General features: G+C 38.5%; 1 protein-coding gene across 1 annotated transcript in view; it reads right to left on the bottom strand.

Moving 5' to 3' along the window:
• The window catches only part of NELL1 (neural EGFL like 1), a 288,958-nt gene that overhangs the window by 176,156 nt on the left and 90,166 nt on the right, over positions 1–22,636 (bottom strand). The window contains exon 12 of the mRNA XM_035892643.1: positions 21,064–21,192. Within this exon, the coding sequence (XP_035748536.1) occupies positions 21,064–21,192 (129 nt within the window). The remainder of the gene's footprint in view (positions 1–21,063; positions 21,193–22,636) is intronic.

Genomic DNA, 22,636 nt, shown 5'->3' with positions numbered 1-22,636 from the left:
GAACAATTAATTCCAAAGATTAAGGACAGTAGTGAAGTACTGCACAGGGCATTTCCTTAACTTTTGCACACAGAAAGAACCTGTTCTTGATGTATTTATTTCCTATTACCTTCTTCTTTCACTAATGTCAGTAAAGATGACCCATTACAAGGTTTTCAAAGATGTTACTACACACATCAAAAATTAAACTGGTAAGCACATGAGCAAGCTTTCAATTGGTCGCCACTCATTCATCTAAGCCATTCAACGCTCAAATATAATCTGGATATCTCCTACCTGTCCTTAAAATTATTCCAATATTACACCAAATTCTACAAGAAATTATGCTGTAACTTTTCAAATGTCAGGATCTTTCATTGTGGACCTAATTTAAGATCTTAAACTAGGACCATTCTCAAGTTACATTCATCTCTCATGTAAAGAAAATTGTGCATCAGCTCATAATATAAGCACAAATATAAATCATGTTTATTAAATTTATTTATTGATATGTATATTAACAAAATCTTTTTGCTGGATTGAGTGGCCTGTTCAATAGACAACATACCTCAGATAAGGCTTGGCTCGCTTCAGCTTAGGTTCCTTATCTTTAAGGATAGAGACACTTACTCACTTTCCTAAACAAGTACCCACATTTTGTTCTCTGTGCTGAGCTGGCTGAGAAGAGTGCTACACTGTGCTATCTTTAAATAATTATTGCAAGTGTTTACTCCTTAGGCTATTAATAAGGACAACTCATCTCACAAATGCACACAATCTTTCTAAATATTAAAATTATTTAGTCAAATACCATTAAGGTAAGCAAAACAAATCCCTGGGTCCAAACTGCTATTTTAGAGGTGACAGCTCCCACCTAACTATTGCTAGCTCCCTAAGACCTACAGGTGTCTGGCTCCTAAACCAAAGTCTATAACCCTGAGGTAGATAGCCAGGGTCCATTTGTAAGAGTAGGGCAGTTCACAGCCCAGGATTCACATCGGTGAGCCTGCTGAGCCAGAAGCTGCCTATGTTACTTGATTAAAAAAAAAAAAAAGTAATGCCAAGGGTTTAGCTCAAATCCCACCTCTCCTCCAGGCTTAGAAGCCTCATTCCATTCGACAGGGAGACACTTACCTCCACCTCACGTTTTCCTGAGAATACAGGCACAATTGGCCAAAATGTATAGGCTCCTAATTCCTACTTAAGCACTTAAAACACCCATTAAAGTCATGAGAATTTAAGGATTTAAATAAAAGATTAAGAGCTGAAGTATCTTTAGGGATTGATCCTCTAGTTACATTCATCTCTCATGTAAAGAAAATTCTTTTTTTTTTCCTTTTTTTTTTTTTTTTTTTTTTTTTTTTTCTTTTTTTTTTTTTTTTTTTTTTTTATTTTCTCTTTCCCCCCAGTAGACAGAGGGGAAAGAAGCACTTCCCATTGAGCAGCAGCCCAACCATTAAATGCGTTCAGACACACTGATGGTCTGGGTCACTCCTCCATGTTAGAAGATTCACACTGCCATTTCGCTGGCCTCTATAACAACAATCAGAGCAAACTTGTCTGCAGGTGAAGTGTTTTATGTTTCGTTCATAAAAAGATTCATCAGGAGAAAGTGAAATTTCCCTTGTAGGGCCAATGGTCAAGGCACTTTGGTCCTAAGATGGCTGCGAGCCCTGTCATTCCCTGGAGAAACAAAACCAGGCAGATCACTTAGCTGAGGATTCAAAAAAAAAAAAAAAAACAAAAACAAACAAACAAAAAATTTTGTAGAAGTTTTTTCAAAACATCCATACCCACATGTCTCAAACCACTAGAACAACACACTGATGACGAGAGAAAAAAACATTTAACAAAACTCAGAAATACTTTGTTCCAACTGCCACATCAGGAAACTGTCAGGAGAGAAGCCCTGTTATGATTTTAATAATAGTTTCTTCCCATATATTGCATTCCCGTGAAAACCCAATTTGCTGGCCTTAAACGCAGTATCTCATGTGACTTTTAAGTTCAATCAAACTAACATTCAGTGACCCAGGCTGTCACCCAAGATGCGCAGATTACTGTCATTTTAAGTGCCATAATACATCTTGGATAACTTGATTCAAGTCTGCCTTACTGACTCAAAAGAGTCATGCTGGGGTTTTTTAATCATGCCAAATAGCTCATGGAGTGTTTGCTTATTTTTTGCCAGGGGAGGGGGGAAAAAAAAAAAAAAGTCTGCAGTGTCTGCAGTGGCCAATTATATAGTTTTCTTTTGTGAGAGTGTATCATCTATTCTGCATGTACTGCACTTTTTCATCTGCTTCGCAAACAGAAGAGATGGGATTTTTTTTTTTTTCTATCTGTTGGTTGCAAGCGCTGCTCCTGTCCCTATGGCAATCGGCAAGGCGCTGTATCATTATTGCTTTGTGAAGTTGACGCCAGGTACCCTGAGAGACGCGTTCTTGGGATCCAGCACGCAGGGAACTGCAGCAACACAACAATGCTGGGCCCCAGCAATCAGCTGCTGCTTTTGTGGGACCACACTGAGCTCTGGTTCCACTGTAAGTGGAATTCAAGGAGCCCATGGAGAGACTAGGACGCCTTTTCAGTAACTTTGAAAAATAAGACATTAGAAAAAAAGATGTCAATGCACAGACAATGGAAAAAATAACAATAAAAGGCTTGGGAAAGTATTTGTATTCTGCTTAAACCACTTGTAAATAGCTCTTCAACTCTCACACTATACCCACCTAGAGACAGTAAGGCAAGCACAGTTAAAAGCAGACTGCTTAACTATTCACTTCTAGTTCTAGGGCCAGTGACTAAAACTGCCAGCCTAAGCTTTAGAGAAAATACATGCCAATCCCAGGACACAGCAAAGTTCCTACAAATCTCAGCTAAACTCAAGAAGCCTATAAAAAAAAAAAGAAAGTTATGGAGAGTCTACGTAGCTAACCTGTCCAAGCAAGTAACACAAGTCAATCACACAGTGAGAGCCTGGGGTTTGCTTCAAGTTTGAAGAAACATTTAGGAAAAAGAAAAAATAAAAGACTGGCACCTTTTGAAAGGAAAGCTACCATTTGCAGTAAATGAGAATTTAGTAAACAACGCAACGAAAGCAGCTCGCGAGTAACTCGGCTTTGCTCAAATGTGACAAATGCAGCCTCTTAGTACAACAAAATACTGGATAGGAACAAACAAGGAAACCCAAATGTGTCCTGTATCAGTAAGTGCCACGCAATTCAAGTGTACTTGGTGCCTCCTCGACATACAGTTTGGTTAGTGCACACTTTTGATAGCATTTGCATTGTAAGCTTTTCATGCAAAAATTAATTACTTTATCTGTCAGGCATCATAAGCTCTATTACACTAAAATGAGGTTTTGTTTGTTTGTTTCTCTGATGTTTTAATTATTGCAACATGATTACAACAGATGAAACAATAGCCTAAAGGTACAGATGTAGCTAACATCTAAAACATACTAGTGTATAAATATGTATGAGTATGCGTGCAGCTATGGACGATGCTTCTTTTCATAAATAAGGAACTCTCATAATCAAAGCTTAGAACACTTTTTCTGGTACCTTCCTATTTATTTTATTAACATCCTTTAAAATCGCTCCTCATCACAATGAAGTGACTTGGAGGTAAGGAACAAATATCACTCATTCTTTTACAGGGGTCAAAAGGGTGATGGAGGGAAACACATGAATCATGGGGTGAGATGCTGCTAGTCATTAAATGGAAGTGCACAACATGCAAACTGCGAACTACGTAATGATTTGATCATATACTAACATTTATCCTCATGCTTACATCTTACTATTCACATGCTATTCAAGCCAACCTTGAAGGTTAAATATTAAAAGAGTTGGCTTTTAAGTGCAGAGGAAGGTGAGAACAGAACCTGCATTCAAGATAAAATTAATCTAAATTCTTTAGGCAATGTTCAGTTCATACTTCATAGGTGCAAACCAAGCATAGTCCCTGCATCTCTGTTCTCTGGTTCTCTTGCACTACAGTGCTAGGTACAGGAAAAAGCTCTTAAAACCTATAATATGCTGTACTTCAATCCACACAGAGACTATCATGTCAGCACACAATTATGACGAGCCATCTCATGAGCCACAAAGCTAACCAGCATACAGACAACGGAGCTGAACACCAGAGCCCAGAAATACTAGAGAAATCCAGAAGGTGGATGCTGCAGAGAAGTCCTCTCAAATCTAACCAATGCTACTCCTTGTATCAGAAAAGTCAGCAGAAGCGTACCAGGGAACAGCTTTCAGCTCTAGCTTCTTCCCCTGTGGCCAATGGGGGAGAACCAACACATGGACAAGGTGTAGCATACAGCATCTAGCAGCCCGACTCTCAGCACTTTTTACAGTTCTATCACGTGAAGCTACACAAGTCAATGTGTAAGTCCAAGTTCATATGATTTAGATTCAATAAAAGATTTAAGCATACCTTCTCTATGCTTTCCTTGACTGGTTTGCCATTTTTCTATCAATCACGTTTGTCTTCAGTTTCAAGGGCTATCATGTAGTCTTCCTATTTTACCTATAATCACTAATTTGCCGCCATAAGGATTCCCAGCTAGTATCAAATCACAAGTCATCTTTGACAATTCTATTTAAAAACAAACAAAAAACCCACAAAGAACCAAACAGGCACAGTCACTTATTTTCTCACATTGCACCCGAGATTAGTTCTGCATTAACAGTATCACCCCAAGCATACCATTCCCTTCAAAACCTCCTTGGAATAATCCTTTTCCATGATGCCTAAAAGCCCCTACAAACGGTTCAGCTAAAGGTGCACTCCAACCAATTCCACATTTTTGCATTCTTCCAGCTTTTCTGCTGTCCACGCCACACTGCAGCTCTCCCTTGGGTAGAAATGAGCCACTGCCACCTTCAAGGGACTGCCAGCCCTGTGGAGCAAGGCAGAGAGGAAAACCTACCCGAGATCTGATCTTAAGCTGGGCATGATGGACTTATTCACTTGGGGGCAATTCCGTTATAAAGGCTGATAAGCTCTCGCTGAAATGAGAACTTCCTGCAACTTCCTACTTTTCAGAGAGAGCTGCCTCTGCCTTAATTCCATCACCACAACCAATGCGTGTCAACAGAATTATTCTAGATTTACAAGAATAATTTTTAAAGCGGAAACTATTAACTTAAAAAAGCAGGATTTTACTTAAGGAGAAAGGGAGCTGTTCTAGGATCTCAGCTTCAAACCACATTCCCACATTTTTTTCCTCCCACCTAAAACAGAGTCTCTTGTCTTACACTCAGGTTATAAAGCCGCCTGGAAAAGGAATCATATTTTTATCATACATCTACTGTAACACCTACTACAGCGACAGACTGTGTCCAAAAACATAAGTCCCAGACACTGTAGAAATAAAAACAGTTACAAGAATATGTAACTCCTCTATCTCTAGATGTTCCCATGCCATGCGATATATACAGAAACTTACTGATCTGTCTGATCACGAGTAAGAAAAAAAACCAAGACTACAATGGCATTTTATAGCTACCCCAGAGCTGCAACGGCATCTCTTAAGGAAGGTTAACTATAAAACTAGCAAAACCAAAACACTGGAACTTTAGTGGCACACCACAAGCACATTGATGCAGGTTAAGTTAATGATATATATATATATTTATGCATATACAGGCTATTTCCTGTCTATATGCCTACCATAACATCACATTACTCCTGCAATTCAGCTAAGCATTACACAGCAGTTCAGTTCTGCTGTTGGTTAAACAACTGCAACAAAAATATATACTCAATTTTTTCAAGCAGCGAAGCATTTTTTTCTTGATATAGCCAAGCAATAATTTAATATGCCCCACTACATAAAACCCACCTATGATAAGACATACAACTGACATATGTTCAAACAAAATTCCCCTAAGGTTTAAATGCACCCCTGATCAGGAATATCAAAGAACAGCATCTGATGCTGCTGCAGTTAAGACAGCCCTAAGCGAGTTTATCCCCTGTAGCTCCCAACAGTTTAACAGATGATAGTCTTCCTATCTACAGGCCAAATTATCTCCTACTGCTATATATATATTTCAAGGAGTAACAGTGACAGCTCTTATGCTAGTTGTCGGATACTTCTTTTTATGTCACAGCAAAAGAATTTCAGTATCATTTCTTCAACTTAAGCAATATTATTTTCCAAGACTTAAGTCAAAGAAATTGCACCAATCAACCAGGTTACAGATTCAATTTTCTTTTCAACTAATTCAGTTTAAAAGGGAATAGAGAGCTCATGCACCCTGTACCCTTAAATCAGAATGAGGGTATAATGCCTGCACCCCAGCTCTCCAGTCTCAGAAGGACCGCCTCAGTCTCCTTTAGGCTTTTCTTTTGAAGGATAGGGAATTATCAGCTGTAACAGAAACTCACACAAGTTAAAATAAAGAAAATACTTCACTACAAATGGGTTGCTTTTCCCTCAACATCTCTGATTTTTTCTTGCAGTTTCTAAGTATAGCGCTTTCTGGCTATCTTGGCTTTTCTCAGCCTCGCCAGTTCTTGAGAATTCAACATGCCTACTGATTTCACAGGAGTCAGATTAGGGCTGTGAAGAAAACAAGTGAGAATTTCTCTGGTTTAGTAATACCATTAAAGGAAGAGTTCTCAAGTCGATCACTTTAGAATTAATTAAAATACAGGAGAAACTACCGGGGAATGATTTATATTCAAAGGGGATTATGGCTAATGCTAAAATGTTTACAAAATCAATGTGAACCTAGCACAAAGGAGATATAGCTCAGGGGAATTCATATTGATTAGATTCCCATGTAGTCCAAGATATAGTTCTCTTTTCCATGTTCCTCATTAGTTCATTTCAAGATTTATGTGAATTGCAAAACAGATGTAACCGAGCTCCAGTTTTCTTCTTAGTTAACACAATATAAATAAGAATTCTACTCACCTGAAACAGAAATTCATTTGTTTTGAAATGTTTAATGAGAGAGGATCGTTCCGTCCGCCTCCACATTCATCATCTGTTGCACATTAATGAATATCCGATAATGCCAATACTAACCAAGAAACAACTGACAGAATCTGTTAGCACTCAGACTGAGTTGCCACTTTCCCTGTGTATCCACAACACAAAGTTCTCCTGGCAACCAAAACAGTGCATGGCAAAAGCGGTACATCTTTATAATGTCCAATGTTTTGTAGCCTTTCATGTAGGACAGCACTGACGGTAAAAACAGCAAGGTGCTAATTACTAAAAGGTATGTTGGTGATCTGCAGCTGCTGTGTTGTCAAGCATCAGCTGCCCTACCAGCCACAAAGGCGTTTTGTGTTTTAGCCAAATTTGATATTACTGTTTGTACAGAAAAATCATTAGATGAGAACTACACACAGTGGCAGCGCCAGGCTCCGAATTGATTCTCGTAGAAAAGCAAGACTGGAAATTGTGCCTTACATTCTTTCACAAACTGAATGCACTTCAGATTGCTGCTGACCTTTTCACAATAGCACTGATTCAGCCAGCTAGACTGAAAGCCAAAAAAGCAAATAAAGTCACCTAAGGGGTAACAGGTTAAAGCAAGCTCCAGAACAGAGTAGAAGGCCTGACCCTCAAAGGTTTATGTCACTTGTGCCCAAGTAAATGGAGGAAACCTTTCATTACCAACATAGTGGTTCTTAAATAGAAAGTAGAATTCCAGTAAAACAGTGCTTAACCGAAAAATAATTCACGTGCATGAACTAGCATCTTAAGGGTCTGAATCAGCCTGTCGGTTAAACAGATTCTAATAGTTAGCAATTATCTTGATCTTCCCAGTATGCTTGCCCAGTTTTCCCTTTTGTCAGTTAAGCTACCATACAAGTCCGTATAAATACTGCAGAATTCTTCCTCTGTTTTACCCAAGAAACTCATAATGGAAAACAATGCGCATGTTCTAGGGATAAGGAAGAGCTACACAGAGAAAAAATTATCAGGTTCGTTCCTACTCCGGGAAACAGGAATGCATTAGCAACAATTTCAGGCTGCCATGGGATCCCTATTGCCTAAATATTGCACTGTGGTCTTTGAAGAAGTCTGGAGAGGAAGAAACGGAAGCCAACTAACGGCATAGTCACCACATCGCGAAGCACCGAATCAACTCTGCACAAAACTGAGTTTTACTGCCTTATGGATAGGAGACTGGAAAGCAAGGTAAGAGAGACACAAGTGAGCTGCGCCCTGAGGAAGCAGAGAAAGAAAAGGAGTGGCAAGAGCTACTTCTTGAACATCCTCCATAATGACAGGCCCTACCTGTGAATCAATCCCCTGGGCAGCAGAAGCAGGAGCACCACTAAGCCCTGCATCTTGGGCTCCAACACAAGGGAAGCAGAGGGTAAGCACGTGGCCGACCTGCCCCGATGGAGGTCTGCTGCCCCAGGAACTGCGGCTCTGCCTATGCCTAGAGCCAGCCCTGAGGCAACCGGTAATTTTTCAGCGCAAACTCTTTCCAGATTGGATCTTCTCTCTTTTTGCAAAACACAGCGTGTCTCTGAGCTAACACCAACTCACATCCCTGTCTGAAGACACTACTGTGTATTCATATAATTATCTCAGCACTAATAGCTACCAATATGTACAGATGCATTCTCTGGTGAAAGCTTGAAGGGAAAATGTGAATCATAAGAATTAGGGAAACAAAATAATGAAAATGAAGAAGAGAGGTAAACAATCCTAAAGAAGATGAGAGATAAAAAGGAGGTTGCATTTCACAGGAAAGGGTTTGTTTTGTTTGTTTTTACTGCACATAAAGCACAACAATAACTCATTTAAAGAAATCAGATCAAGGGAAAAGCAAGAATTATAACTGAGAATATTTAAACCTAACTTACATTTAATAGACCCAATTTCATCCTTATCATTTTCAAGCACCTTCTTAAGCCTGGAAGTAGAGAGAAAAAAATTTTCTGCTATTGAAACACAGTGATCCCTACAGGGACGACTGGCATGAGGCATATACAGCTTCAGTGAGGGAGTTCAGGACAATATATAAACACAGCAACATCTTCAACAGAACCAATACAAAAAAAATTAGGTTAACAAAACACAATTAATCAGAAACTATCACTAGTGAGAAGGTAAACTGGGATGTCTGATCTAGAAATGAAAGGAGAAAATTAAAAGAAAGTGCTAAGAAGACCAGACAGTGAAAAAAATTCTAGAACGCCCAAAGGGTATTCTGAAATTTACCCTTTAGATGTGAAGAACAGATACGCTAACTGGAAAAATAGTAAGGTATCTTTTTGGAAACAATTTTGAATACTAAAAACATACTAAGAGTCAGCAAATCAATAGGAAACTAACATCAATGTAAGAGTTATCTTTGTAGATGCTGTACATACTTTTGTATTCATTTCAATTACTTGAATCAAAGTCTCTTTTTAACTTTTTTTAACTCTCTTCCCCAGCCTCCAAAAAGATTCAGGTACAAAGAAGCAGATTACTAAATAGAGGTAGATGTCCTGGAAAAAAGCACTTTTTGAGAGGTTTTTCACAGACAGCTACCTACCTACAAGAAATTGATTTATCTGCCAAAAATCTTACAGACTAAGAGGAATTATCTTTCTAAAAATTAACTATGTACATGAATATTTTATAGAATGCCTTTCCTCAGCTGTCAATAACATTTAGTAAATAGAAATGAAAAAGAAAAGAAAAAAAGAAAACATTTCTTACTATATAAGCAGTTTGCTTACTTTTCTACGCTTACGTCAGTCTATTTTCTGGCGTTATTGTGCTGTCCCTTATCAATTACCTTCATCCAGTAAACCCCAGAATACCCCAGCAAGACAAGAAAAGATTCTGTTAACACTGTTATCCCAGTTTCCAGACAGCAAACTAGAACAGAGAAACCTGCACAGATATATTCCAGGAACCGGACCGATCCCACATGCATGAAGGCCCAGGTAAAGCTTCCTTTTCTTAAGAGGACGGTGCAATTGGACAAAGCAGTCCTATTTTTAGCTTCAGTTCAGATATAGCTCCTCATGCAATACAAGAAGAAAGTACTATGTTGCTCTTTTTCTTCACTAAATTTATAAATGTGTTTCCATAAATGAATCACACTGAAAAAAACAGGGAATTGATTTATTATGTGGAAATAAAACTTAATACAAATATATAAAACAAATGTCTCAATTTCAGTGCTGAGCAGAAACAGGTATATTGAAATTGCTATACACCAGCGCAACCCTACTACAGCTGGATTATGTCAAAAACTCAATGCCTCCTAATAAATTCAGAATAGATTGCACTTAAGACAGACACACCCTGTACAATCAGCATGCAACTCAATTCCAAATTAGCCTTAACAAAATCCATAAGGAGAAATGCCAGAAAAGAAAGCAAAACATGCATGCTGAAATCCTAAGAAGAGAGCGTTAACCATATAGCAAGCCCTGCGTTAGCAATAATGTCTTTTCCAATGATTCCTTAACTTTTGTGCTTTGATCTTTTTATCCGCACATTAGCTTTGAATACCCAGAACCATATCAGTAAGTCACTTACTAAATCTCGTGGGAAAAAAATGTATCCGTATAAACTGACATTTGTCATGGATTTAGAGTCTCTTGTACTTCTAGAACCAATTTTATTTTTCCATCTACTGGAAACAAAATATATTCACATAAGGAAAAAGGCAATAGATAATATTTACTGGAACAGCCCCCAGTTATTCTGTTACCAAGGGCAAAACACATTTTCTATTGAAAATAATATAAAATAAGTATTTTTATGAGAAAACAGGTAATTTTTCCATTTAGGGTTTGGGTTTTTTTGACCAGAGGATAAAAACTTAATTTCGTTCAGTAGTTTCCAAAAAAAATTAACAATTGTGGGGAGAAGGGAGTGCTTGTTTGGTTTGTTGCCTTTTTTTTGTTGTTTTTCTGTTGCAACTTTTAGGTAGAGCAAAGCCTTTAATTTTAATCATACAGCTGGTCAACATAAAACAGCTGCTAGATATTCTTCCCTGGAGGCAGCAAAGCTGCTGTATTTGGGACCGATATTACAGACCCTGGGCACTGTAAGTGTCTGGGCTCCCCAAAGCCCTCGCCTTTTGCTTTCATCTTCTTTGTAGCAACCCTCATCTCCGTTACCTTCTCCCAAGATGGGGTGCTGTGGCTTCACAGCCAGGCAAAGTGCCACCATGTCCGGCAGGGTCCCTACCCGCTTATGCCTCAGCATCTGTTCAAGATGTACCAGAGCCTCAGACCCATTTGTACAGAAGCAGCTGAAACTGCTTAAAAGAGTTAAAAATATTTTTTTTTTTTAAATTTCTTAGACGCACCACAGGAACGAGAACAGTTCCTGAGGAGTTTAATGCTATTTTTCCCCCCCAAGATCCCTAACGTCTGTACACAAACCCAAACAAAATTATTTTCTACATGTACTTCACTGCGTCCATTACCTCAGGACTCAACACCCTCTAGGCTGAGATCAGAGTCCTCTAAGCTCTTCATACAGCTCCTCTGGTGAATCAAGTTTTTTTTCCTGTGTTCTCAAAATCAATGGGAAGGGTAGGTGGGTGTTTGTTTCAGTTTGTAACAGATCTTGCTGTAGGACAAGTGCATGTTCTTCCCCCTACTGACCTGCCCGTGACAACCTTATAGTTATATTTAGACAGCCTCAAAGTCGGATCTGTTGTTCTTCCAGCATATTGCCAGCACAGACCTTGAACCAGCTAGATGACATCATTTACAACATGCATTTTCACACGATCACCGTCAAGCCCAATCCAACAGACTGTCTGTAAACTGGCTGTGAGAACTTCCACGTGGTCAGGGCACTCCATGCCCCCAAAGCCATTCTTTAAGAGCAATGGAGAGACAGCTTGAGCATCAAAACTGAACATCAAGTTTCTTTTAAGCAGCTGGAAAAAAGTTCACAAGTACCAGCATCTAAAAGAGATGATCTTTTCCTCATTTTGAGACTTTCAACCATGCAAAATAGCTGCCCTCTCTGCATCTCTAAGTGCTACAAAAGGTAAGCATAGAGAGTCAACAGCATTTAATGTTTCTCCAGTGCTCTCAATGCAAAACACAGTACAGGAAAGAGATAACAGAATCACAAAAAAATTTAGGTTGGAAGTCACCTCTGGAAGTTTTCTATTCCAACCCCCTTTTGAACTTCACAGGCCCTTGAGAAAGTTGCTATTCTGTCAGATTCTGGGTAACTCAAGGCTTTTGTGCTGCAATAGGAGAACACCATTTTGCATATATGCATACACACACGCATCATTTTTTTAAACCAATATAGTTATGCTCCAGATTTAAAAAAAAAAAAAAAAAAAAAAGGCAAAACCTCAACACCTCCGCCTCTAAGTTTTAAGAGCTACGGTCACAATTTTTAGCAACTTGTATAGAAGTACCGGTAAGTGGCTTCCATTCAAGTCCAAGTAAAACTTCCTCATTACATCCAAATATTTCTCAGCATTTTACAGTGTAGCTCAACCACAAGCAAACTTCTGATCATGACTACAAGAACAACTCAGATCCTTTTCTTTGCTTTGCTGCTGAATGTCTGATGCAAACGCTTACCTGGTCTAAACTGCCACAGCTCCACTAAAAACTCTTCTAAATTTTTTCATTGATGTCAGCAGAGATATGACAGGAGCTACACTGTGTCATAATTTGAAGAAAGAATTTTGGCGGTATCAGGAACAATAGAAGGGCTTAACAGGTAAAGAGCAGCAAGAGCTCTTTCTGCTCACAGGGGTTAGTACAGACATATCATGTCACCATTTATTGCATAGATTTCTCCCTCCTTTGGTGCTGGATCACACAACAGGCACAATTTCCTATAAGGGTCATTACAGTGTAAAGATAATGACGCTGACCCAGTATGAACATAGAGTAGTTTTTTTTTTCCTCCTACTGGTCAGCTTTTAAGTCAGATTCTGCTACAATTAGTAGCCAACATGTCACTGGGTCTTTCTTTAAACCCATCTAAAAATGAGATAAAGTTCTATTTTTAAAAGGTAGTTAGAAGTGAAGGCTGTGAAAGTGCAATTTATCAGGCACTCATAAACTCCAGGCCACCTCCCAGAAAGGTTGTCCTGAAGAGAGGCAGGCCATTCCATCTCTGCTCCTACCTGCTCACCTCCACAACTTCAAAAATAAACAAATGCACCCCTGCCCCCAAATCTGGGCTGTGGGCACACAAAGAGATCTTGGAGGCTGAATGCGAGCGTAGATTGGAGAGACGTTGAAGTGCTTAAAGACAGACCGTGAACTAGACCAGTATTGTTTCATTCCATATTAGAAATGATCAGCCTATTCTTGGCAAACACGAAAGGTAAAAAGCAAAGCTTTATACATGAGAGAGCAAATTATGTCCAATACAATTCAGACGAATGCAACCCTGACACGTTTGTTGACATTAGTTGAAGGGGAGACAGCATCCCCAATCCCTCCACGTGAACAAAAATCTCAGCAGCCTCAGAGCAGGATTTTCACTGCAATTTTGAAGGGGTGAAAAGGTTCTTTTCCTTTAACAGCAATGATTGTTATCGGTTCCAACGCAAGCTACTAACATATGAACTGACAGTTGCAAGGCTGAATTTCTTTGGTGCCATAATTATTATGACACTTTATTACAACAACTCCAAAACATATGGTTACCTTATTAGAAATTAAAATTTATTTCCATATAAATCTCCGCATGACATTACACCAAAAGAACTAAAGTTACTCCAGGGAATAGCAAATAATTTCACTTTCCAGGGTTTGGTAGTTGGAATATGAGTTTAAACTAATTCACTTGTAAATACAAAAGCAGTTTTGAGAACACAAATAATACATCTAGAGCCACTTAAGACAAACATTTTCCAACAAGCTCCTGAATCATCTTAGTACAAAAATTTTAACAGTTTGTTTAAAAAATTTCTGTCCACTAGCAAGTACATCATCTCTGCCTTTGAATGCATGCATTTACTTGGCAGGTGGAGGGTCTATTTTGTTTTTAACTCTGTCTCCTCCACTAGCAGCTCACAGCACACGGAAACTGCAGTTTCATTTATTGAGGTCCATAAACCCACAAATGCAGGAGACTAACTGACAAGTGCCTGCCTTTTGATCAAGTTATAAAAGATGAATTTAAGTTCACAGAATGGTTAAAATTACCATTTAAAATAAAAAGTCTTTCTCTATGAGAAGAGTAGGCAGGAAAAATGTATTATTTGCATTATATCACCCAAGAGAAGGGACTTCCACTGATAAATAGGATTACATATATGAGTGGAAGTTTAAAATTGACACTGTCAGGTAACTGAAGTCTTAAAAAGTAGGTTAAACAAGTGTCTTTCAAAGAAACTGTGAACTTTTAATAAAAGAATGGGGAAATGCCATTTTTACCCCTCCCAGGGGGCTCCCTGGGCTGGGATGGTGGAGCAGAGGCACTGGGAGGATCCTAGGAATGGCAGTGTTAGGTTAATGTTTGGACTTGGTGATCTTAAGGGTCTTTTCCAACCTACAAGATTCTATGAATCAATGAATCAAGTCACAGGTTTATAAAAAGGCGGGGTAAGAGTGGTTTTGTTTCGTTTTTTTTAGCATAGGAGGTGGCTTGGGGCTTTTTTCTTATTTTGTTCTGGTGAGGGTTTTTTTGGGGGGAGAGGGGGGCTGTCTTGGTTTTTTAAGTTTCCATGCGAGGACTTGGTTCCAACTGAAACTCGGCCACTGAGGTAGTCCTTGCAGCAGAGATGATGATCTTGACTGTACCATTTTTAGATTCTCTTCCCGCCCTCCTCTTTGCTACGGTTTCAGCACAGAGAAAATTCAGTGCATTTCCAATGAACAGTCATTTGCCATCAACATTTGTCCCCCACTTTCTTAACTTTAAGTAATTTCATGAAGTATCTGGTACGTACAGTTATGCATATATGTACACCTATGCAGCAGAGAACCTAAGTTTATTATAGTATATAGTGAATAACAACTGCAGAAAATAGGGACATCTTGTGAGGCAGGTTTTTTGAGAGTACAACAGACAGAAGGATTATCATTAGAAGCTGACCCAGAAGTCAAGTCAATGGACACCATCCAAAACCACAGTCGTACATCACTGCCACACAGAAGGTTTATATGATACCACATAATGTTAATGTCACCTCCCAAGCCACAATGCAGTGAAATTAGAACAGCTGCAATGCAATCGCTACAGAGGAGAAGGGCAAAATTCAACAAAATTCAACTTATTTTATACAGCAAGAAAAGCATCAGCTGTGGAAACTCAGTGGATTGCCAGCAGACTTTTACTCCAAAGGCCATATGCAGGACTGGGTTTATTCTTTTTCAGTTTAAAATGCTCGTGAACCATTCTGCACACTAAACAGCTATTTACATACACGATGAGATGAGTCAAAGGATTAAGCTTTAGCGGTAAGCTTGATGAAGCGCTCTCATCTTCCGAACCCTAACAGAAGCCACGTTGTATGATGAAAGATTTTCTTGTTCCTCTTTGTTTTGCAACAGAAGTAAACTTTTATTTTTGCTTTTCATTAAAGCATGCTGATAGTGAGGTCTTTGCATTTGGAACTAAATCATTAGTCTTAAAAGGCTAATTTTTCCCCAATATCTGTGACCATGGGAAAAACACACCTTTTTCCTCAGCATTTTGTAATTATTTTTTTCTACATGACTTTCAGAAAATAAACATTTTCTGAGCAAACCTACGTTAATGTATCTCCAGAACAGAATTTTTGAACATATTTACATATCTATCATTCTGTAAAGAATTTCCCGACTACATTTGACATCATCAAGTTCAAAGGAAAAGAAACTGAACTCCGTAGAGACCACTGCACATGTCTGGAACTTACTTAGAAAATTACAAGGAAATTAAACGTGATTTTCCTTTTAAAATAACTAGCAGTGGAATCCTGAAGTTCCAGGCTTACCCTCTCTCAGGTTGAGAGCTTGAGAGCCTTATGTACGTAAGTTAACCAACACTCCTGTGTTGGGAAATGGTATTGTTCTACAAACCTAAGATAAAGAATGGGATCTCTTGCTTTACAAGCTCAAATACTGAGACAACTAACTTGCAGAGCTCTACATCAAAATATACATAACAGATTAAAAAAAAAAAAAGAGGAAGAAAAGTATAACCCTTTGAATTGTACTGTCAAGTGAGATACAAGCATTTCTCTAGGCTGTCTTCAGAGGTCTTGGTCTGAAAGCAGAGCTCCCAGCATGTACTGGAGATGTCTCTACCCCTAACCACACCAGTGGCCCGCAGCTCTCCTGGTGCCATGGGCAGTATCAGGCTGCTGCAGGAGACTGGATGCCTAGCAAGGGAGCAGAAGCTACAGGAGAGCACCGCACAGTGGTATGGCACGTCACGCGGACAGTTTGCCTGGCATGTCCATGCTGCATGCTCAGGCCCATGCTCAGGGGCAAATGAGCACTCAGTTTTCTTCCCAAGGCTTTCATCCATCTCTATGTCATCTCCCTAAAATATGCCAGCTCAATAAAATCATCATAACTCTACCTTACACTACAAAATGAGGTTTCCTGAATTTGGCTAGTATTTCATAGTTTATGTGACATTTTCTGAAATGAGAAATAATTTTTTAACAACAAATTAAGATAACGTGTTTGGAGCACAGAGGGGTATGAGTGGCTTAGTCAAGTTCCTTCTGAATGAAAGTCACAAATGGTTCTAGAGTATTCTTTCAGGACAAAAAATGGGAAGAGTTTTCACAAATATTAAGGCATTTAATTCACTAACTCTTTAAGCTGAGGTAACAGCACTAAGGCGTCCTTGAGGGTCAGGTCATATGAAGAAACTGCCTGAATTAATCTCACAAATACATTCTTCACAGATTACTGTCACTATTAACCCATGCAATTTTACCAGTAAAGGAGAAAAAAGAAAATAAAAAGCCAATACGAGGCATTCTCAACATTACTTTTGGCCTACTACAGAACTTTCAGCCTCTTCTTTACGGGCAAAGCAGACTCACCTGAGACATCCTGTCCTAACCACTGCCTAACACGCTGCTTCTGCCAGAGAAGGTGTTTTGAGTTTTTTACATTCTTGTAAAATAGCTTTATTTCGTTACCTGCTCCTAAAAGACCAACTCAGACCCACACATCTCATTTACACTCTTTAAATCAACAGCTGGAAGACATCCGAGAGAGCATGTGTCGTCCTACTTAGGTATACAGGGAAAGCACACCCTACAATGTGGTCATACAATGAGAATATTCATCTTGTAGGTCCACTTTAGTCAATGGATCCTTACTTATATTATACCCATTATCACAGGAACATTCTTTGGTGACACTGGCTAAGCACCTGCTGTGTTAACATGACAAGACATCTTGTGGCATGCTACTGTACCACTTTTACTAGACGTTTATTGGGGGTGTAAGTAGTTGTGTGTGAAGGGCAGAAGACTAATATTAATTTTCTTGTGTCTTGCACTCTTGTCAGTGAGAAGAGGCATGCATTCATCCTAACTGGGAGATTCATCCCACTTCAGATCTAAACGGCTCCCACAGTGAATCAGAGCTCAATAGCAATTAGGTAATAATCACTTTTGCACCGACGCAACAACTTTGCAGGTAGAAAAGGGCTGTTAATGCTTCAAGCTAAGAAGGTAATAAAGAATGAAGAACTGAAATGTGGCAGGAAAAGATGATTCTGCTTTTGCTCTTCACTGTGAAATACATAGCAGAAAATCACCAAATTGTTTTTAGAAGAGATGGCTCTTTGCTTTTTAGCATCTAGAAAGGGAGGATAATCACGCTAGCAACAAGCCTGACTTTCAGCTGGTTGATTTTTCTTACATCATCTCTGAGCTTCAAACTCTCCATTTTCTGACACTTTCCTGTCTCTTAGTTTGCATTACACAGATTGTCCCATTAGTATTTGTGAAGTAATCACAGAATGAGGAGTTTTCTGGCTTTGAAGTAGTAGAGAGTATTTGCAGGTCTGCTGTATACATCACATGATGCATCTGGAAGTATCAGCATGAGACAGACTCAAAGTAATTCTCTACTTTGGTCCTGGTTTTGCCAATGAACTGCTGCGCCATCTGTAACTAGCCCTCAGGCATGCAACTTCCAGCCCTCAACACAGGTGCTCACACGTCACACTATCACAGAATGGCACACCGGTTCAACACTTGTGCCTAAGTATCCTCATCAGTAGTTAAAACTCAGTCAACATGATTAATATAAATATCTCTACATGTCTCTCTGCACATGATGAATGCTCTAATTATGTCTCATACACGCAAGACAAGTAGGCAAATGCTGACCCCCCCAACTTTTCTGGTTTTAAGTGAAATACATTGCTTTTACAGAACACAGAGAATCTCCACTTACCTCCTTCATTCATTACAAGCTTCATTTACTTGTTTGTTTTCAGAAACTGTCTTCCCTAAACACATCTACGTTATTTCAGAAATGGAATACATATAGTGAGTGGTTATCCTACATGTATATTTTGACCTGAGGAGCTGATAACTACTTGAAAAGTAGTTACTGAGAATGAAAAGTAAAAGCCTCTCACATTTGTGTTCATTTTATAAATTTTCTGATGCTAATTCTCTGACAAAAGTTAGTATCTTTTTAGTATTTTCCACCACGCTGCAAATATGAATATGGTTTGTTTAAAAAAAAAATACATGAATACATGTGAAAAAGCAAAGCAGATTCAAGCACAACTCTTCAGAGACCTTACAAGATCAAAATGATGCCATAAGTCCAGCAGGATAAAACTGTGTGAATAAGCAGAAATAAGAGTAAACACTCAGGTAAGGTAAAATAGTACCATACATTAGAATTCACATTCACAAGTATTTCAAATACACTGGAAGAGATGAGAAATCTAGAAAGCTCCAAGTTAATGGTCTGGAGCAGTCTGAACTAAGGTGCCACATACCAGCACATGCCACAGGTATAAAACAGTTCAACCTCACCATCTCCAAGAAAGCAGTATTCTTGCATGACTTAAGTTTGAAGGCTTAGGAATGATGAAGACCGATTGAGAACTACAGCTGAAAATTATAGCTTCCTTCCTTCCACAGGTGTTTTGTATGTTTACTACTTGTCATTCAGGTGTTCTGTGTATTTAATTCTTACACATCACATACAGAAATCCAAAACCACAAAAAAAATCCACCCCTATGCAATACCAACACCCTGCCCAATTCTACCTTCAGATGCCTTTGACCTTATTTATTTAAATCACACCTTCAGCATGCATTTGAGAATGTTATACAGGCAACTACGAAATTATTCTATTTAGCAGACTAAACACATAAATGAGAGCAATGAGGTTAGGGAGGCATATAAAGAGATTTTGCAGAAAGCTGTTCTGAGGAGTTAAAGGAACCTCTTCACGGGGCTGAAAGGAGTCACCTCTCGGCTAATCGATTTGTCTGCAGTTCCCCTGCTAAAGAGCCTTGTTTTCTCTATGTTACCTCCTAAGAACTGCTCTCCTTTAGCAAATTTATCATTTCATAACAAGTAGAAAGCCTCTCTCTCATCTATCCCAGGTGGAGGGCAGCAAAAGCAGCTGTGTTTATTTTATTGCCTCACATTTCAGGCCCCCCCACCCCGAGGTCAAGGATTTGATTTGCCCTTCCAAAATTCAATGCAACATAGACCAGATATGTTGTAATTCCTGCTAATGTCTTCAAAAAGCTCTTTCTTTCCCCACCACTACTACTAATGCACTGCCAACTTCTCCAAAATTATTTGACTCAAGATGTTTTATTTTTTTTTATAGAGGAAAAAAGGGACAGTCTGCTAGTATGTAAATAAAAACACTAAGCAATGGTTTTATTTAAAACAGCAAAAAAGAACAAATACTGAATTCTGTACCATAGCTGATGAAGAGCCTTGGTACTGTCTTCTGATTTCTGACTGGTCTACCTATAAAGCAGTGTGCTCTCAGGTATTTTTGTACAAGAAAGTTTCTCTATATACAGTATATATGCTGCCTGCCTTTATAAAGAAATGCATAAACTGTTTTCCCAATCACTGAAAGTGCATATGCACCATGCACATTTTTGTTTGTAGAACTGACTAAATACCACAAGATTTATAGTTGCAATTTACTGAACAGCTTTATAAATGGCTATTTAAAGCAGGCCTGCTCACATACATACACTAAAAAGTCTTTTTATGAAAGCATTATCATTTAAGCCCAGTCCATGCATGTCTTTTTTATTCTTCCATCCTGTCTTCCAATTTTTACAGTATATTTTAACAGTTTGTCAAAAATGCCATCTCCCTTCCATCACCAGTACTATTGGAAAAAGAATCTAGGGAAATATTTTTTACAAAGTAGTTCAAAAACTTCCTACAGTGGCCAAAAGATTAAATGTTACAGCCTGACATACAAGGGCATTAAAAAAAAAAAACCACAATGCAAAGGCAGGAAGGAACACGGTATATGTTGATTCATCAATTTAGTTTTTAATAAGTACATCATAGCTATGAATAACAGCAGGCTCTAGAAAACACTGAGAAACAAAAAGGAGAATAATGCCCTGTTGCACTCATTCCTGTGATGGAATAATACATCACCAAAACTATCTCAGCTACACTCTTCTAAGAAATAGGTCTCTTCTGTATCATAGAAAAACCATTTCAGTAAAGTACCTGGCCCACAGAAGTACTTCAGGAAGGACTGCAGATCATTTCTATATTCAAGCCTCAGTACACCTTCACACTTACCTCTCTCACAAATGTCAGCAGAATTCCCACTTCCTAAATTAATATATCTTATAAAGAAGTTGTTCTCTAAAAAACATGTTAGAAGGTAGGTGCTATTGTCTGAAAACCAGTATTTTAAAAATTTTAATGACCGCATGACCATGGGTGCCAAGGCACAACTGCAACAATGAAGGATGCCCATAGATCGTTAATCTGTATGGTCCAGCACCACTTGTAACCTTCAATCCATATTTATGAACACAAAAAGGGGCCTTGCGATACTCACCACCATGAAACTAAACTTAGCAGTGAAATTCATTCATCAACCATTTATTTAAAACTATGTTTCCAAGTAGGTTGTTAAGGGGACAGGTTTTTGAATATTTTGTTTACCTTCACAATAGGCAGAGTCCCCTTGGACGGAGAGATAACCATTCTTGCATTCACAAGTAGCTTTTGTGTTCCAGTTTTTGCACTCTGAGTTTTCACCACATTTGTGCCCCTCTGCACAGAAGTTATGGCCTGAAACACAAGGAGCATACAACATGGTATTAAAACACATGAATTTCAGATATTGAGGTTTAATATTTAAATTGACTGTACTACTATGAAAAACTTTGGCGTGCTACATTCCAGAAATCCTCTCTATAAATTTATCTGGTGCACACAGGCTTTTTGGAGTCCTCCATCAATTCATTCTCAGTAAAACCATTTTGTTCAAAAATGTATTTGTATGACTGGTTTTAGTCAGGAGAAAAGACAACGTCAAAGCAGGAAGCCATAACAACACACTAGTCTTCTACTGAACCCCCGTAGAATAAAATGCCGCCTTATCTCTGATTGCCAAGAAGTGTAATACTAACTCACACCAAAAGGATAATAAAGTGTAATATCCAAAAAAAAAAACAAAAAACCACACCAAAAAAAAACCTTCACAGTTCTCTTAGTATGCATAATCAAGCATGCTTTTAGAAGAGCAAAAACAAGACTTTGCATTAGAACACAAAACTATGCTGGTAGTCAAAACAACCTAATGCACTGCCTTGTAATTCTGCCATCAAAAACTAGCTGGATTGTTTCTACAATTTATAATTAATCCATGCATCATGTTTTGTAAGGGAGAATTTTTACTAATCTCTTCTTTTTCCTTGACACAAATTCTGAGTAGCTTCTTTGTGAACAGTTCCTTTTATTCTATACAAAGTCATTTCTACAAACACGATGAACTTTCCCACTTTCTTCTATAAAGGCGCAACTGGCTGAAGTTCTTTCTTCCTGATTTTTAATATTTCTCAAAGATGCATCAAAATCTCTCTCTGCTGAAGTCTAAAGGGAAAGTAATTGCAACTTTATCTCTTTAAAGGGACTCCACTGGAAGTACTGTAAAAGATAACTAAATAACTTCCAGAATGCAACAACAGGAATTTTTCCCCCCCATTGGTGTATTTTTGATAGATTTTTCTCTATTAATATCCAAGAGTCAATTTCTGTTTGCCTGAGATACATAAACAGTCATTTTGGTAATTCTTATTTTTTCTGGATCTTCTCTCCTGGGAGGGAGGAAATGAGAAACCCAGACATACCATCAGCTACTTGTATTTCAACTTGTGTTTACATGATTACAAGAACAGCTTCTGCTTATTCTGTCTGGTCAGAAAGGAGCAAACTAAAAGTTCTAGTTCACTGATCCCAAACTTCCCTAACATCCCTTAAAGTCAAACAACCTGGACTTCTAAGATCTAAATGCCAGATTCGTAACTTTGTTCATATCCCCTGCTTTGCTATTCTTTAAAGAACTTTGGAAGACTTTAGCTGATACTAAATATAGTTTTCATCTGCAGCAGGCAAATTTTCATAGGGCTATCCTGAAGATGTTGTTCATTGTGGGTTTTTTAAATTTGTTTTTAAACATGCACTTCAGTCATCTATTCATTTCAAACTCGAGTTTCATTATTTTAGTGCACTC

This window comes from Egretta garzetta, unplaced genomic scaffold (genome assembly GCF_000687185.1).
Source record: "Egretta garzetta isolate BGI_Z169 unplaced genomic scaffold, ASM68718v1 scaffold454, whole genome shotgun sequence".
In the NCBI taxonomy this organism is placed as follows: Eukaryota; Metazoa; Chordata; class Aves; order Pelecaniformes; family Ardeidae; genus Egretta; species Egretta garzetta.
This window is presented reverse-complemented; position numbering and strand designations above follow the sequence as displayed.